General features: G+C 34.5%; 2 protein-coding genes and 1 pseudogene across 3 annotated transcripts; 2 read left to right on the top strand and 1 right to left on the bottom strand.

Annotated features, from left to right (window-relative positions):
• Window positions 1-1,621: 1,621 nt before the first annotated feature.
• LOC143618486 (homeobox protein knotted-1-like 4) lies at window positions 1,622-4,106 on the top strand (the record flags this gene model as incomplete). Its single annotated transcript, XM_077090690.1, has 2 exons — window positions 1,622-1,857; window positions 3,948-4,106. Coding segments are annotated over 2 exons (395 nt in total), but the record flags the coding sequence as incomplete, so codon positions are not given.
• A 7,354-nt stretch (window positions 4,107-11,460) lies between these two features.
• LOC143618488 (polygalacturonase At1g48100-like) lies at window positions 11,461-14,878 on the top strand. The gene is made up of 7 exons (XM_077090692.1): window positions 11,461-11,676; window positions 12,072-12,200; window positions 13,016-13,198; window positions 13,280-13,487; window positions 13,887-13,968; window positions 14,081-14,189; window positions 14,281-14,878. The coding sequence occupies exons 1-7, from the start codon at window positions 11,461-11,463 to the stop codon at window positions 14,692-14,694; spliced, it is 1,341 nt and encodes a 446-aa protein (XP_076946807.1). The 3' UTR covers window positions 14,695-14,878.
• Window positions 14,879-15,431: 553 nt separating this feature from the next.
• LOC143618487 (high affinity nitrate transporter 2.5-like) lies at window positions 15,432-18,975 on the bottom strand (annotated as a pseudogene). Its single transcript, XR_013151019.1, has 3 exons — window positions 18,313-18,975; window positions 17,845-18,135; window positions 15,432-16,051 (listed from the first exon to the last, which is right to left on the bottom strand). The product of XR_013151019.1 is annotated as a high affinity nitrate transporter 2.5-like (transcript).
• Window positions 18,976-18,982: the final 7 nt, after the last annotated feature.

Below are 18,982 nucleotides of genomic sequence, written 5' to 3' on the forward strand. Positions count from 1 at the left end.
CTATTTCTGTTATTATTAAAATGCCACTCAGTGCGGACACTTGGGCTAAGTATAGAGGCGATGAAAGTCACCAAGGGGTGACTAATCTTAATACCTAAAAGAAATTTTCAGGCGAAATCGTAAAAATTTACTTTAGGAATCGGAAAAACGGTGGTGACTAGGGCCCATGTACCCTTTAAAGCTACGTCTTTGTCTAAAATACCTTTTAAGTTAACATGTTTCAAAAATCGTGTTAGTGGTTTGGACTGAAACAATAAAAGAAGTAGTTTGGTGTGAAACGGTAAAGAGTTGCAAACCAAAATGTCTCCCAATATATACCTTCGGATTAAGTGACAATTTAAACCAAAATGTCTCACAACACTAGGATTGCATTTGTCATTTTAAAGGGGTGGCGTGGCGACGCAGCTTGTTACTCGCTTATCCATCTCTCACCCGTTTGTCCATCTCTCTATTGTAATTTGATTCTTTTCTTTTAATGAAAAACTATAATGTGTTTTGAAAAAAAAAACCTATGTTATAATGTAAATAAAGTAATCTATATATATATATATATCGTAAACATGATCAAGGTGTATAAACGTAACGTTGTGTGTGTGTGAGAGAGAGAGAGTGAGTGAGAGAGACGTGCGGTTGTAAAAGTTGTAAGATTTGTCTTAGCCAACGTACGTAGAAAACAGTAAAGATGAAAGAAAAAGATATTATTGTTGATTTGTAGGTTTAGGGTTTGTTTGGCTGACAGTTTGATTTGATGGTGGGCCATACCCATGCCCCTGTCAATCACCCCAGTCTTTATTTCTTGTATTGGACACTGATTTGACTTAACAAGCATTTGTCCTGTTCAACTATATATGTCTTCAATTCACTTATTTTAGAATGTAACAAGACATTTATTTTTTAAAAGGTTTTTTTAAAGGTTTAAAGTACACAATATTTTAGACGTGACAAAAATGAATCCTATGTTTGTAGATCATATAATGTTGGTGTTTGGTACCTTGAGCGAAAATTTAGGGATGTGTTATTCATACACGGATGTATATAAAGATAATATATGTGTTAAGAGGGTATATGAATATCTAAAAAGGGTGTGTGAATAACCATCTCTAAAATTTATTATGCATGTTTGAAAGATTTCTTGTTTCATAATTTTTAACTGTTATTTTTTTAAAGTAAAAAAAATTATACAAAAATACAAGAGAAAAAAAATTACATTTTGTTTCAGAGTGATGTTAAAAAAAGATAAAATATATTGTTTAAATGCAATTTCACACCTATTGATAAAATAGATTAAATATACATCTTGTAATTACAATGGTGGTTTACAAGATGTATATTTCTAGACATACATACTTGATACTCTGGTTATAATTGGTATAAAACTATTGATAAGCTAGAAAATATACATCTTGTAAACCATGCTTCATGGCATCAAAGTATTTATCTGGTTATTATGCTTTTTATATATATATTAAGTTTAGTTTTTAAATATGTTAGGGATTTTTTTAACTTGTGAGAGTAATTAACCTTAATTTTGCTAACTTGATATGTCAAAATACATGCAACATACTATTTTTCATTGAACAAACCTTGCTAATTTTTTATTATATGTTTTCATTATATTTAGATGATGGAACAATATCATCATCAGAAGAATTTAGTGGAGGTGAGAATGAAAACATACAAATGACAAGCAGAGAAGATCAAGAACTAAAAGATACCCTCTTGAGGAAATTTGGGGCCCACATAAGTTCACTTAAACATGAATTCTCTAAGAAGAAAAAGAAAGGAAAGCTACCAAATGAGGCAAGGAAAACTTTGCTTCAATGGTGGGATTCTCATTATAAATGGCCTTACCCTACGGTAAGTTTTAATCACATCTCATTTCAACTTTAATTATATATGCTTATTGAAGAGGTAGGTCTCAGCAGAGCCCAGTTGGACCCGCAGGACTCACCTTGAAGAGAGACGTCTGCGCGGAAACCAACTGGATCCGCAGGACCCACCATGCTCAGAGACGTGACGTCCTTACGCGCAGTACGCAAGCTGTTCCCGCAGGAAATGCCTCTCAATGGTGAAGTACTCCGCCTGTTCCCGCAGCTGCGGATACAAGCCATCAGGGAAGGCCACCCGCGCAGCAAGGCTACACGCACAAGGCACTTAGCTCTCAAATAATTCAGTAGTCACCTGAAGAAGGAATGAGCAAAGCCGGGAACAATCCCGCACAAAGGCGGGAGGGGGAATACTCCCGCCCAAATGAGCCAGTCCGTACGATACTGGAGGATCTTTTGTACTGTACCTGACGAGGTATGGGCAAAAGATCTGACCAGAGATACGACAGCTCATTGACAACAGTATGGCGAGCAGCATGCTCTTGTACTGTATTGTCACTATTAGCCGCTGCCTACTCACCAACTCCTGTCATACCACGTGCATAGCCTGCAGTTGGTGGAAAAGGAATAGTACACAGCAGGCCTGGTCACTGTCAGCCGCTGCCTACCCACCAACCACCAGCATGGCACGTGCGTAGGCCACAGTTGGTAGAACAGGAATACTATTCAGCCGGGTATACCTTCTTGGAAACCTACCTTCGGCTATAAATACCCCAAATGGTATGATCATCATATCTTGTATCTTATATCTTATACCTGATATCTGCTCTAGCAATATCTTAATATACACTTATATTCAAGAGCAATCTAGTCTGATTCTCACGCCGGAGGGTGGTCACAAGGAGGTATCCCCCCCTTCTCAGTGACGAGCTCACGGTGTCTGTTTTGCAGGTTATCAGAAGAACCATCTTTGCCGGATCTAACCCCTCGTGGGAAACATCTATTTAACCCCCAGATTATCCGTAATCTGCCCGGGGTCGATTAGTGTTTCTTCACTTATGTAACTAACTTTTTTTTATTAGTTTTTTGTAACATTAGTTGATGAATTAAGTAAAAAGCTAATAGCTTGACCTAAACATTAAACTAACCACATTTTTTAGGGTATATAAGTATGTTAAAAATACGTAACACGCTTATAATTCAAAACCGTTGATGAACTGTTAAAAGGAGCTAAATCGGCTGGTTTGACGTAGTTAGATTTATGGTTTAGAATACTGTGTTTACCGTTCGATTTACAAGTTGGAACTGACGGATTAATCTATCCGCCAAAGATATAAATAAAAGATTAAAAATATTTTTAAGAAAATATTAAATGGTTTTGTGAAATAAATAAGTAAATAAATTTTCAAGTTATATAATTTTAATACAATATTTTGGGCATCCGCATTCCGCCATGAAATTAACAAAAGGCAAATAATTTTTTTTTACAATTCTATGTTCGGTTTTTTTAATCTACCATTTTACTGAACTTTTAAATCGGGAGGCTCGGAGGCTGTGCGAGCCGCACCATCGGCCAGGGCACATAAGTTTCGGGGCACAAACTTTTCTAGACATATATATATATATATATATTGGTTTTAAAAATAAGATTATTTGCAATGGTTTATGAGATAATTACATGCTCAGAATAGTTTTTGCTTATAATAAATCGGTCGATAAAAGTTTTATCCATGTACATTAGTGAATTAAAATTTTTTGTTAAGGCCTACGGGCCTTTTTATTTTGGCTCGGCCGAAGTATTTAAATTCTCGGAGACGGCCCTATTCAAATGTCTAATGGCACGATTATGTGTTAAAAAAATGACATCATTACCGCCAAAACCGAGCTGTCTTGGCCTGGACTCAACCGGTTTCGTGCAGTTTTTCCTTAAATCCAATAAAAAACGGCCTAACTAGACGCTGAATATCCCTTGCCACTTGCCGGCACGTTAAATAGTCAAATTTACTTATTTTGGTTTGGACCCGTTATATGATCAGGTTAACTTCAATCGTAATCTTTCATAGTTGGCGATTATATATAAATCATATTTTGAAGTTTGTTTTGAAAATGCATGTAATGTAGGAGGCTGATAAAATATCGTTAGCGGAGTCAACAGGACTGGATCAAAAACAAATCAATAACTGGTTTATAAACCAAAGGAAGCGACACTGGAAGCCATCTGAAAACATGCAACTTGCAATTATGGGTGGTTTTTCGGGTCATGATTATTATGGCGATTGAAATATCGACTTGTACTTACTTTAGTTTCATGATTTTATCAATGCATGTATATCAACTACAGAAATTGTATTTACTTGTTAACAGTAATAATAACGAGTGATGCTATAATACACCACACCATCGTTATATCAGTTTTAGTGAAGCTACGTATAACTTTTGCGCATCTTGTATAATGGCTGGCTTATATAAAACTTTTGCTTATTCTTATATGAGCTTGTATATCAACGTACATACAGGCTGTATTAATTTATACGGCCTCTATAACACCACGTCACTGGTGTTGGTATGTGATCGTTGTTAGCTGACCACTTAAGCAAGTCGTTCTCGGTAAATATGAGAATGTGTGTCATGTCAGTTGAGTCAAACACTTGCTGTTAAAAACATTTTTGTTTTTGTGTTTTTTTTTAAATAATTCTTACTTTTTTCAGAGTGAAATTTAAGTTTTCATAACCATATATTGTCATATTGAACAAATATACTAATATTAGTTTATCAAATAATAATAATAATAACAGGATGCCAAAAAGCAAGGTGATGGAGTAATATGAGAGAGACTTTGTGTTTAAGGTGACACATTCGATTCCTACTCACAACATTTAGTTTTAAAGACATCGGGGTGATGATGGTAGACTAAGGTCACTAATTAAGCGAACAAGTCGTTTTCACTAGTTTGATCGTTGAACTAATTAGCGGGTTTTATCTCAGCGCACTGTCTGCCTTCGGGCAAATGTTCACGGTTTATGGCCTTAGGTGAGGGTTTTTTCTAGATAAAAATACGATTATATCCCGATGTGATGAATTTAGCCAGTAGCCCAGTTGGATGATTCGTTTGCTGTTAAAAACCATGGTGTTAGAGGTATAACGGGTTAGACTTTAGGCTCATCATAGGTGTCTGTTAGGATCGGCCCATATGAAATGGTCTTGTCGAGTTTTGTCTAAATCATATATTTGGTAGTTGGGTCATAAGGCCTAGTTAACTCGTAATGGGCCTGATTTTTCTGTACTCAACAGGCCTGGATCGATCCTTCATTACTTGTGTAACGAGAAAATTCTGTAAAAATTAACCACAAATGTTGCATGATGATGAATTTATTACTTTAAAGATATTGTATATGCTAAGAAGAAGAGCAAAGCAAATGAAGCATGTCCAAAAGTAAACCATCTCCTTTGACTGCTACGAAAAACATCATCAAATTTCAAAGTAGCACGATCTAATTCAAAAATTTCCCCCAATTGAGCGCGTCTAGCATATTTTTTGACAGTAACAGGATCACTACAACTGACTCCATTAAGTTCATCACCGTAGAACTCAACAGTTACACCAACTTGTTTGACACTATACTTAGATTCTGCCATTCGAAACGGAACATTGGCTCTAACAATCCCGTCTTCGTCTACCAAAACTACCGGAAATGTTTCAAAAAAGGTAGGCATACAACGTAAAGAAAGTTCACGGCCTTCTTTATCTTTAAAGATAGGATGTCCTAACCATCCAATTGCTATTCCATCCCCAACAAGCAATAAAAAACAGAAAATTTTTGTATATTAGAACGGCATCAAGTGGTTATGAAAACCATGTAATAAAACTTTGGACTTTGATTATGAAAATACATATATAGAAAAAAAAAATTGACACTTCATCTTTTCTGACATGGTTATTTGTAACCGGTTAGATTTGTTAGACTATACGTTGTGCTTTAACGCAGGGGTGCCACCGCCATCACATTGGAGTCACCTTGACAAAGCCCACCGGATCCATTTAGCCCCCCCCCTCCCACCCCACCCTTCATGAGCGTTAACTAGCTAGCGCTCTTGCCTTTCATGCCCCTTAGGCATAGGGTTTAGCGCAATCATGCCCCACCCTTCACACCAACAACGTTAAACCACAACATCCAGCTTTGTTGATGGTCCCGGTTCATTAAGGAGGATCATATTCCGTAGTTCGTGACACTTATGGACCAATACCATACTTTCTAATCAGGGTCGATCTTGCGCTTCGTTTTAGACTTTCTATGGTTTTCGAACTGTGACATCACGTAATTTTCGGGCAAAAATGTCAATTTCTAAAGTAAAAGGACCAATTCTGCCAAGTTCAAACTCCAGGGACTAAAATGAAAAATCTGTTTTCTTGACCCATCGCGCTTTGCAACAGGTCAAGAGAGACACACATCGCGTATCGCGATGGGGTGTCTGACAGATATTGACACGTGTGCCACGTGACACACGGTGGCAGCGTCTGCCGCCACGAGTCACCAGGTGGCAACACGTCCGCCACGTGGCTCGGCGCCTGCCACGTGTGGTCTACGATGTGACTCAGCAAGCCTACATCGTGCTACGCGATGGGCTTGCCAAGGAACCCATCGCGTAGCGCGATGGGGTCCAATTTCGAGTCTATAAATAGCAGCCTCCGGCTCTTCCCATTTGCACACAAAAAAAACACACACTTTACTCTCTCACTAGGGTCTCTCTCTACCTCGTAAAGCGTGCCCACGATCCACCTCGAAATCCGTGCCCCGAAACCCCGTTTTCCGTACCTAGTACCTCGATATTCGTGCCACTCCCCGACATCCCGAACAAGAAGGAAGTGTTGCCCGACGACCCGGCAATTTCCTCGAAGTGTGTGCCAAGAGTATTGGTGTCTTGAAAAGCGTGCCAAGTGAAAAGGAAAAATTTGCAAAGAAAAGAGTGTTGATTGAGCGGCGTCGAAGTGCTGCCCAAGTGTCTAGGGTGTTGCCAAGCCAAGCAAGGTAGACATAATGCCCAACCAAAATAATAATAAAATATTATAAGGGCTTAATACCCGAGTCAGAATTATTCTCGATAAACAAAGAAAGATATAACAAAGAAAATAAAGAAAAGAAAGATAATATATATATAGATGTATATATATATATATAATTATTTTTTGTTATGAAATATATTATTTAAATATAATGAGTATACTTAAATAATAAAGAAATACGTTTCTTAATAAAGAAGAAACGTCGGGTTTTATAAACTAAAAGTTTATCAATATTACTTTTCAACTAAAGGTTTTAAAGTAAAATAATGAACTAAAGGTTCATCGAGATGAATGAGACTAAAGGTCTTAAGCCGGATCGTGTATCCGACTAATGAATGTTATACTCGTACTATAGGTGTGAGATAGCGAAGGAAAGACTAACGGACGGTGTTGGAAGCCGATCCCATTGAAAGGTGAATACGCCCCACTTTTACAAACTTGTTTTCAAACAAACAAACGTGTTATGTGTAAAACGTTACATGAGGCTACGTGTCTCTAAAAACATTATAAATAAGAGTATAAGCCAGCCCTCAGGCTATGGTATACGTTTGTCTGGATCCTTACATATGTGGAACGCGGTGGGCACATCGCACCACGCTTGGTCACGACCTCCAGCCACGATGGGCCGGACCTAAGTTACCTCCGAGTGGGGAATGGCCATGTGTATATTTATGGTACCTAAGTTATGTCATAAACGCTGCGGTGTTTCGCTGAGGTGGCCTAGTGCAGAGACTCGAGTTTATGATGATTGTTTTAACTTGATTATTCCTAAGCCAAGATGGGCCGAGACTTACGTGGTCTCGAGGGGTGATTAAGTAAAGAAAATATTTTTGCGTCAGCATATTCACCAGCATTCGTTGCTGACGTATTTTATTTATATTTTGCAAGTAATCACGAATAGAGCTTGCAAGACGAAGAAGCTCAAGAATCCGATGGCTCGGATAATTTTGTGTAAATATAAAATATGGTAATTTTGTAAAACATATAAACAAGTAAACTTAAAACGAGACTTTCGTCTCGTCTTTTGTATTGTAAATATTTTAATAACGATCCTTTGTTTTATAAAGTCTTCCGCTTAAACCCGTAACTTTGATTTATTTACAAATATCGTACCAACTATGGTTCCCACTCCTAGGCCTAGAATGGGGGTGTGACACGAACTCATAACCATCGGTTTTCCAAACCCGCATGCTCTAGCGTTGGTTTGCTATTATGTTAGGTCTTCGAATCTTACTATACATTATGTGTTCTAGTTAATACTATCAATAAACACGAAAAAAAATAATTTTTATACCTTATACTTTATAATACTTTAATGGATAAAAGATTAAAAATGAAAAAGGTATGGTACAATATTGTAACGTCTTGGATGGTCATCGCCGTTAAAAGAAGTGTATTGTTAACTTGTAAATAAATAACACGAGCTGTAAAACTCATGTAGTCTAAAGATTGTACAAACCGTAATTACAATGTTAACTGTTAAGTGCATATTAATTGTTTTAATTGAAAAGAATATCCTAGCTTTTGGAATCATACAAATATTACTACATTATTAATTTTAGAGATAATATATTAAAGAATTCTAAGATGGAATCATCCTAAAGAAGATTGAAAAGTTAAGAGAATAAAAATGAAGAAAGTGGAAGGTAATGTTGTTCACCGCCCAATTAGGACATGCTTAACTTTCTACGGTGTAAAGCTCACTAAAATTAAATAACTTCTTCCTTTTAATTAATTAATTTATTTTATTATTTTATTTTTGAAAACCCAACAAGCCTGATTACCCGGTACGCCCTTGGCAAATGACCATTCACGCCCTCAATCGTAGACATTGTGGTGACCACCCTCCATCAATTCCAGGGGAAACTCATTGTCCGAATACCTCATTGTAATAAAACCTAGATCACGTATAACATTTTGTCATAAACAAAACTCGAACCATGACCTCTTATAAGGAAAATCACAGTGCTACCATTGGACAAATTAGTCTTTGCTAATACGTGTTTTTATACAATTGAATTTATTTAAATTGCATCAACCATATCTCTCAAAATGAAAATTAGTTGCATGTTACTAATATTTTTTGTTAAATACAATTTTTATCTACAAACGTTTCACAAATGAGTACAGTAATAATAAAGAGAATATAAATATTAAAGCATTTCACAAATGAATTAATACAATTATAAAATTAAACATGACATTTTTATACTGTGGTGAATCTTTCTCTTCATAATTTTTCATAAATCTTCATCCATCTCTAATACTCTAATACCAGATCGAATCCTTTGAGTTCGTAACTAGGTCAAGATGACGGAATTTAAGTTCATGAGTTGGATAAACACATCTATGCCATATTGCCATTGTCATACGATATGGTATGAGTGGCTGTTTGGCAAGTACTGAATCATTAAGTGTTTAATGATTAAGAGGTCTGAATGATTAAGAGGCTCTGAGTCAGTAAGTGCTGAATCAGTTAAGACTGTTTGGTTGTACCTCTGAATTACCATGCAAAATGACTATTTTAGCCCTCTGAACTGTTTCGTGCTGAACGAAATGTATCTGTTCGGTTAGAGCTCTGAATGATAAATAATTATCAATATTTATTAACGGTTTAAACCATATAAAAATCACCGCGAATGGGTATTCAGTTAATCCCCCATAGTTCGAATAAATACAACCGAGTTTATATTTTAGAAACGGTCTGCGCAGCTGTAGCATTTTAACGATTTTCCCCACTTACAGTTGGTTTCTGGCCCGAAACTAAAAATCTAAGTAACATAAACTCATAAAGCTTCGAAACGATATAAAGTACGGGCTGAATGAATATTCAGTTGATTAACTACAATTTTTTTAAAACAACCAATTTTCTGGTTTATCACTAGTATGCACAGCAGTACCAATTTCATGTTTTTACTTACAGAGAATAGGTATTTATCTCTAATTGCAAATTAGCCAAATTGTCAAAATAAAAGCAAGATTCAACCAAAATTGAACATCAATTAGCTTAAACTTAAAATCAATTAGCCATTCGAAGTATAAACCCTAGCTTCGAATCCTGAAACAGAAATCGAGGAAGGATAGGAGCGGAAGACAAATATCATACCTTTTGTGTTTGGCTGAAATCGAGAAAGAGGGATGGGTAAAATATGATTCAAATTCAGTTTCAATCTGACCGATTGATTAAGAGGTAGATGGAATGATTTATAATTTAGATTTTATTTAATTTTTTGATTTAGTTATTAAATCCCTTTATTTCTATGTTTGATCCAAATTTAACTTATTAATTAGTCACAGGAAATTGATGAGCTTATAAAGATAATAACATACGAGGGATGCAATAAGAAGGCGTTTTAAGTAGCTAATTTAACAATTTATATTTACGTTTCTCTCTTTTTAGTGCTTAGCTCAAAAAGCATAAAGAATCAATATATATAACGAATGCACATGATTTATAAAAGCAAACCCATCAAATTTTTCATAGCAAGCTAGAGACAAATTATAAACAAAAAAGAAATGGCCTTATCCACCTAACATCTCACCCATCAAATGTTAATGAAAAGTAATTCGGACCATTCGGTACTAGCTAATTCATTCTTTCTTTTTATATTATATATGTTGTAATGTTGTAATAAGCTAACTTTTTTATTTACATATTCAAGTTTAAAAATGCTTAGACTATGTAAAGTAACATTTTTATTTTATAATATATAGTGTGTGTTAAAATATCACGTCAATGTTACGTAGACAGAAAAACAACTAAACCACTCATTCATTTTGATGTGGTGGTTTAAACTATCAAATAAATAAAATATTTTTTTAAATAAAAATGTGTAATTGATTGATTAGAATATTGGACCTTATCTCTCAGTCTCTCACGTCCTTTAACGGTTACCCCCCCCCCCCTCCCCACTCCCGTTAAACCTTTGGCGGAACCCAGTTTGGTGCCCAACTTTGCTAGAGGCGTAGTAGTTTAGCACCCATTGTAATTTTTTGACGCCACTCTCATCTCCACTACACACAACCTTAATTTATCTCATTTTTTATTAAACTTCATTGTTTTTTAATATAAAAAAAATAACTAGATTGTCAAAAAAATGAGTGCTTAATATGCATGTTGTCACGACCTTTTATTAACAGGCTCGAGTCTCTTAAATTATTCATAAAGTTGATTCCTAATAATTTATAAACACTTAGTGGTTTCTCTACTTAAAATTAGTAGTTATGTGTTGAGTGTACCCATATATACAAGAACCGTATAAACACTTATGCCATATCTAAATGTCTTGACTATGATATATGATATATAAAACGGTTATCTTACCAACATGTATAACCACCCCTTCTATATATGAATGCTTATGTGAATATGTGATATCACACTTCTCTACTTAAAATGATTAAATACAAGTTTTAAATGTTCCAATTATGTAATATCAAAAGTACACCACAATTATTTAGCTAGTTAATTTAAAGGGGTCCAATAATACAAGCTCAAGAGCTCAACTATAAGAAACTGCCATAGTGCAAGCATGCACTAAACATAGCTTCTCCAAAAGCTTCTTTTATCATATGAAACAAAACATTATGAAGCAATTATGTGTGTTTCTTTGTCACCTTCTTGTGTTCTTTTGCCTTTTTACAATAATACCCTCTGCTTATGGAAGAAAACTTCATAGGAGTTGCAAGAAGCATCACCACACTTATGGAGTTTCTTGTAATTCTACAAACAATTTTAACATTTTATGCTTTGGAGCTAAAGCTAATGGAGTTTCTGATGATTCTAAGGTAAAAACACAACTTGAACTCGAACATTTAGGGTAAACGAACCAATCTGAGCCCAATCTCACTAAGCTCGAGCTTGGCTAGTTTAAGTTAAGAGAGCTCGAGCTCAACTTGTTTGAAACTCTACTTCTATAGGTTGAGTTCGACTGGTGAAATGTTTTTCAAGCTAGACTCAGCTCGATTATTATTTATTCCATTTATACTTATTTTATCGATATGCGTACATGATTCATTAGTGTTTTTGTTTATATATTAATAACTCTCTCTCTGTAAATAGAAAATATACATATTCTTTTTCAATACCATACTCAATTCGAACTTTTAGCAAACCGTTCTCAAATATAACTCACTATATATAATGTATTTACCAACATATATTTTATGTTTAATTTGTGTAGAAACTTGTAGCTGCATGGAATGCTGCATGTAAAGTTGATGGAGGCATTTTGCAAATCCCCTCTAATCACAGGTTTCTTATCAAACCTGTAACCCTTCAAGGCCCATGCATGTCGCATGTCGTTATTCAGGTGATTTCTCTATTTTTAATGGTGGAATTAAGGGTATACATGGCTCGGTTTGGTTAACTTCAGTTTCGGTTAACAACTAGTTCAAATACACTTAGGCTTTTACAACAAACATATATAAGTCTTCATGAATATTGAATTCCTTATTATGTTCATCAATGGTATTAATCTTTTTAAAAGTTTAATAATTTGAACTACTCTAGCAGCGACAAGTTAAATATCAAATCAGGGCCATCTCTGAGATTTCGGGTGTCCCAAGCGAGTACTTAAATGAGCGCTCATATATATATTTTTCCCAATGGATCGAACCTATGATAAAAATAATAAAAACAAAGTCGTTATAGCAATAAATAAAACAAAGTTAAATGAATTTCTAGACACTCTTACCATTTTTCGAATCAAAGTATTGATCAATTCTTCAAAACTGATACTCCCTAATAAATCGTTTTTGGGTCTTAGTTATTGTGTTAAGTTATGTGTATTGAGATTGAAAAATGGTTGGGTTAAATACTTAAATGTGTATTTATTGGGATGTAAAAAGTTGTTGGGTTAAATGCGCATTATTATTTTTAACTTTTTATATAAACGTATACATAGAAAAAAATAAAAAAATTTCAGGCCTAGTTAGGTATGGGCTCTAAGCGGTAGCCCATTCTTGCTATACCTCCAAACAGACACAATGTCAAATTACAAGAAAACAACAACATTAGAGATCCGTATTAGCTCAAATTTGATCTGTTAAAGTGTCAATGTATTTATATTTTGTTAATTTATATGACTAGAAAATTAAAAATGAGATGTGACTTACATATAAACAGATAGATGGAACTCTACTAGCACCATCAAAAGTGGGATCATGGTCAAAGTCAAACTTGTATCAGTGGATAAATATCAAATGGGTTCAAAATATTACAATCCAAGGAAGTGGTACCATTGATGGTCAAGGCTGTAATTGGTGGGCCCCCATGGGATCCAAACACACTTTTGATATAAAACCAACGGTAATTATATTATAAAAGTTAACAATTATTTGTTAATTTTTTTCCATATTTTTGTGTTAATTAATGTTGTTGTTGAGCTAGGCTTTGAGATTTTACGCAAGCGAAGACGTCTTGGTTCGTGATATCATGATAAAAAACAGCCCACAAGTTCATTTGAAGTTTGATAACTCTCGAGGAGTCAAAGTCAACAATGTTAGTATTTTGGCACCGGGAAATAGCCCGAATACTGATGGGATTCACCTCCAAAACACTCGTGATGTAGAAATCATGCATTCAAATATCGGAACTGGTACGCAATTTTTTTATAATAAAATTTGAATAGTTTTTGGTCTTTCGTTGCAATGCTTTCACCAGCTGTCTTACTGATCATGTCCAACTATATAGCACAATAAGTTAATTTTTATCCTCTTAACATGTTTATTAGTAGATAAAATAACATAAGTTACTTATAGATAAACAAACATTTAAAAAAAAGTTATACAGCTTAAACCTAGATTAGTAAATTTTGTGAGTTAAATAACATTTATTTTTCATGGTGCCTAGTAACTAGTATTCTAGTAAGGGTTTGAGAACCTGACCCAAATAAAGTACAAATTACTAGACCATAGGCCCATAGGTCACTCAAGGCCCAACAAACTTCTATTATCGTAGAGTTGGATAATTATTGATTATGGCTTTTACATAACAGGGGATGATTGTCTCTCCATACAAACCGGATGCTGTAATGTTCACATACATCATATCAACTGTGGTCCTGGACATGGTATAAGGTAACACTAATAATGTCTAATTAAGGATACTATAAGAAACATGTAATTATGAATATCTTGAGTTATTGTTTCATAAATAATATATTTGTTTATATTGATTTTGTGTCCTCAGCATAGGAGGATTAGGAAAGGATAAAAGTGTCGCATGTGTATCCGACATTCTTGTGGAAAATTCGAACATTGAGAACACTTTATACGGAGCAAGAATCAAGACATGGCAGGTAAATACATATACGCTGATATAATTGATATGAAATTACTTGTATTTTAGAAGCGTCTTAATTTTGCTTCGAACTCTTGTTTTTGTTATAGGGCGGAATAGGCTTGGTCAAGAATATAACATTTTCAAATATTCAAGTAACAAATGTTAATTCTCCAATAGTAATCAACCAATACTATTGTGACAAAAGTCTTTGCAAAAACGAAACAGGATCTGTTGCGATAAAAGAAGTGAAATTTGATAAAATAACGGGGAGTTATAGCACTCAACCGATTTATTTAGCTTGTAGCGATGATATTCCGTGTACTGAGATTGATTTATCCGGTATTCAGCTAAAACCTTCGAGAAGGCCCCTAGAAGGATCTCATGTACAACAAGCATTGTGTTATAATTCTTATGGGAGTTCAAATGATCAGTTAGTACCATCTAGCATGAACTATTGTCTAAAAAAGGGTGGTGATGGGGCAATTAATCAAATTTCAAGACTTTCAAATGCAGATTGTTAGTTGAGGGTCTATAGTGTAAAACTGTAAATGTTGAAGGATCAATATAAAAGCTCTATCTCAAGCATTGACTTTGGGCCTGGACCACATGGTGTGCCAAGTCTTTGCTTAGACTTATGGGCCAAGATAGGACAACAATGGCTTTTGTAATTTGTACTACATTGACTATTTGACTACAAGAAAATAAATGTGCCATTGGTTTTCAATTTTGGTCATTGAATTTTAAGGTGTATTATCTCTTTCTTTAAGTTTCAGTTTTTCTTATGAATAAATTTATATTTATAATCTTTGATTATATTTATATGGTGTGAAAAAGTATGAAAATGAACCTACACAACAAAACAAGAAGAAATATACATGAGAATGGGCCATAGGGTATCTTTTAACATTTACACACCAATCTAAACACAAATAATTTCACCTCCTAGATGTACAACTCAAATGTAGACAAATTGGTCTTATCAGTGTCTTATTAACAATCGTTTGTCATATATTGCTTGTCAATTTGTCATATAACGCGATAGAATTCAAATGTCAATTTCCTAAGGGGGGACGTTGTTGGGATGTCCAAGTGCGTTCAAGAGAAAAGATTCTAATAACTTACGGTTATTCTAAATTTATACCGTGTTTTGCTTATGTAAAATTTGATAAGAGATCTTTTAAAAGAAATATTTAGGAAGACGAGAACTTTAAAGTTTTTGTTCTTCATAAGTTGCATCATATATCCAAGTATTAGTTTCAAACTAACTTAACCGCCCAATTTATTTTGGTGTAAACTTTTATAAACACGAATATGCAACCAACACATGACCAACTGGTCAACTACATATACAAAGTCACAAAACATATCTAGCCTACAACAATATACAACTTTTAATCATACCATAAAACACAAGTAACCATCAAAGTTTCACCATAAATACACCAAAAGCAAATTCATTAACTTTCTTCACCAAACATTGAACTTGAGAAGAGTGCAAAGTACAATTATACAACAGTCGAAGGGGTTTCTTTCTCAGATAGAATCGGAACAGATGCACCTTTTTTCCCTCTTTCCCTTCGACTATTTTCCGAAAACTTAAGACTCATTTTATGGAACCCTTGTTCTTTTTCGGCCGCGGTCCATTCGGACAAATAATAATCTTCTTCTGTTACTCCTTTTCTTGGTCCACAAAATAAGCCACCCCATTGTGGGAAGTATATGAAAAGAATTACTAGGGTACAACACATGATCATTACTCCCATTAGGGATATACCTTCTTCTGTTGAGTATCTTGACCCCCTGAAGAATATCACTTGTGTCAAAACAGCCCCTACATTTCCTCCACCACCAGTCATCCCTGATATCACTCCTAATGACCTAAAATAATAAGATTCAATCACTTAGGTCATGCGTAGTGGAATATTTTGGGAGGCGTTTTGAGGCCAAAACTCTCCCAAAACACCATATATATGGATAAGTGTTTTTATTTATCAATCTTAGTGGCTCATATGTATTATAGATTTTGTAATGTATAATGTACTATATTATTTAAAAGGATGAATGTATGATAAAGAAAGTGTGACACAAATTAACAACAATAAGGTGTTCATTAAACCGTAAAATTCGAAGCAAGCCAACTGCTTTAGTTGATTAAAATAGTAGATCTGTATGATTAGGTGCACAGTCTATGGCTTGCAAAATTATGTTTACTTGTTTAGCTGACTGCTTGGAATTTAGAATCGGTTGTGTAAATATAACTGACCGTTAATTTTTATTGTTTTTTCTTTCATTTTAAGAATATTAATAATATATATATATATATATATATATATATATATATAATATTTTCAAAGTTTACATCCTATAATAATAATAATAATAATTTAAATGTTAAAAAATTTGTGAAGAATTTAAGCCGACACGCAAGAAGTTCAACTTAAATAAGTGGGCTATACTTTAGAGATCCTTTTCATACTTGAAGAAATTGTGTAAAAAGCAAATTCATACTTTGAATGTAAAATATTCCAAGTAAACAAGATTCCTTGTATTTTAAAAAGCTTTTGTCATTTAATTTATACTTAATTAAAAAAATTAAGAGAATGTTATATAGGTCTAATACATATAATTTTCAGAGTCGAGGAATTCTCAAAAACAACCTCTCTTTTTTTTAGATAGATGTAGGGTTTGTTTACATCTCATCCTCTCTAGACCATGTTATATTTTACTGAGTATGGTTGTTGTTTGTTGTAAGTGAACGCTATATATTGTTTTCATAATATATCGTATTATGAAAAGGAGTAAAATGTTTTATACTAACATTTTTTTATTTTTTTTTATAGTTATTAGAATCTAGTATTAGAAAAAATACTAAACATACCTGTCAATATTATTTTCGTATCATATTTGTCGTTTATGAGTGACATGCTAAACACCACAAAAAGTCTATATCATGTCATTTTCTACGAATTTATTGTTAAAACTTAACAATATGCTCAATAGTTTAAAAATAATAAGGAAAAATAGCCTAAAATATCTATGTATATTTATATTGTTACGGTAATACCACGAAAAAAATCAACTATAAAGTCTATAATAGCAAGTGGGTAAGTAAATATACTTTACTAAAGTTGATTATAAAAAAAAGTATACAATCTAGTAATTTTAAAATAAAAATTTACCTGAATAATTACTTTTTATATTAGTCTCAATTTTTAAGAAGTTTGATCACTACTATACTTAGATTGCCTCCAACGCAGGGTGGAGGAGCCCATCAGTATATTCTTGGCTACATGCAACAATGTGCGGAATCCGCAATGTTTATTAATTTTTTTTCTCACATACACAAATAATATAATATATGTTAAAAAAAATGAATTGCGTATGCGAAAAATGAAGGTTTTAATGTGTTTGAGTAAAAAACTGACGTGATATACCGACTAAGGCTGTATGTCGAAAGAATAGCAGTAACGTTATAATCAGTATTATAAAGTATTTTACATGTTTTACATATAGTACGTTGTCTAACATTTAGAAAATCTCTTTTATGTATACATTTGACTAAAAGTTTATTATTCCTTATTTACTCTGAAATTTTAGTTTATTTACCTAAACCAAAGAAATATTAATCAAGTGTGACATTAACAAGGTTAATAATACGAACAAACACATACCTACGAGAAACGAACGGAACAACACCAAACGTAAGACCACAAGCAGCTTGAACAAAGACAGAAAACACAAGCATCACGACAACCGACCCATTCAACGACCCAATCTTCCCTAACAGAAAACACAACAACCCGCCGATCATCTGCACCACCCACAACGTCCATAATCTCCCCCTCATCCCAAACCTCTTCGCCATTAAATCAGACAACATCCCACCCCCGGGCCTTGAGAACAAATTCGCCAACCCAAAACTCGCAGCAATTATTCCCGCGGTATGCAAGTTCACGTCAAATCTGTAGGAAGTATGTTCACTTTTTAATAATTAATGTAATACTAACATAGAGAAAAGCGAAAACCATAAATATAATTTTTAATGAAAATAATAATAACATAGAGAAGAGTGAAAACCATAAATATAATTATTATAATGTTCAAAGTTAGTGAAAACTCATTTTCGCTGTAAATTTTACCTATCATAAAAATATTGCGCAATGATATTATCAATAGTTAATTCCACCCCGAAACAGTATCCGTACGTCAACGCTAAGATCCATCCTCTATAGTTAGTTATTGCATGATAAAACACTTGTGAGAAGTTGTCTTTATGCTTCTCACCGGCTTTCTCAAGCCGAACATAGTTTCCGTCGGGCATGTCTTGCCCGAGGAAAAATATCCCATAAGCACCAAGTGTTTGAAAAAATGCTGGGATAAAAAATGCAATTCGCCACGCGGTGAATTTTGTGGAACCGATATTGGTTTGAATTAATGAGTACACAAGTGGCATGATAAGCTGTGTGGCGCCTCCTCCGAGGTTACCCCACCCGCCTGAAAGCCCATTCGCGGTCCCCCACCACATTTGGGGAGAACATGGAACTCATCCAAAATTGGGTGGACACGAATGTGGCTAAAGAAAACCCGGTAAAAAACCTGACCATTAAAAAGGTTGCGGGCGAGTTAGCGATCGCGCTAAGGTAAACCGCGGGTGCGGTGAGGAGAATAAGGGAAGACGAGGCGAGACGGGGACCGAATAGGTCGCACGCGGTCCCCATCGCCACACGGGCGAAAACCGCCCCGGACACTGCGGCAATCCCAGCGTTGCCGATGTCCGTGGCGGTTAAGTTAAGATTGTCTCGGATGATT

The sequence above is a fragment of the Bidens hawaiensis genome, unplaced genomic scaffold (assembly GCF_021521415.1).
Source record: "Bidens hawaiensis isolate Kalapana, Puna unplaced genomic scaffold, B.hawaiensis_p1.1 tig00079399_1, whole genome shotgun sequence".
In the NCBI taxonomy this organism is placed as follows: domain Eukaryota; kingdom Viridiplantae; phylum Streptophyta; class Magnoliopsida; order Asterales; family Asteraceae; genus Bidens; species Bidens hawaiensis.

Excerpts from the sequence above, each read along its gene's own strand:
- LOC143618488 (XM_077090692.1), top strand. The coding sequence starts at position 11,461 with ATGAAACAAAACATTATGAAGCAATTATGTGTGTTTCTTTGTCACCTT. Across the intron at positions 12,201-13,015 it reads TGTCGCATGTCGTTATTCAG|ATAGATGGAACTCTACTAGC; the intron begins GTGATTTCTCTA and ends ACATATAAACAG. Across the intron at positions 13,969-14,080 it reads GGTCCTGGACATGGTATAAG|CATAGGAGGATTAGGAAAGG; the intron begins GTAACACTAATA and ends TTGTGTCCTCAG.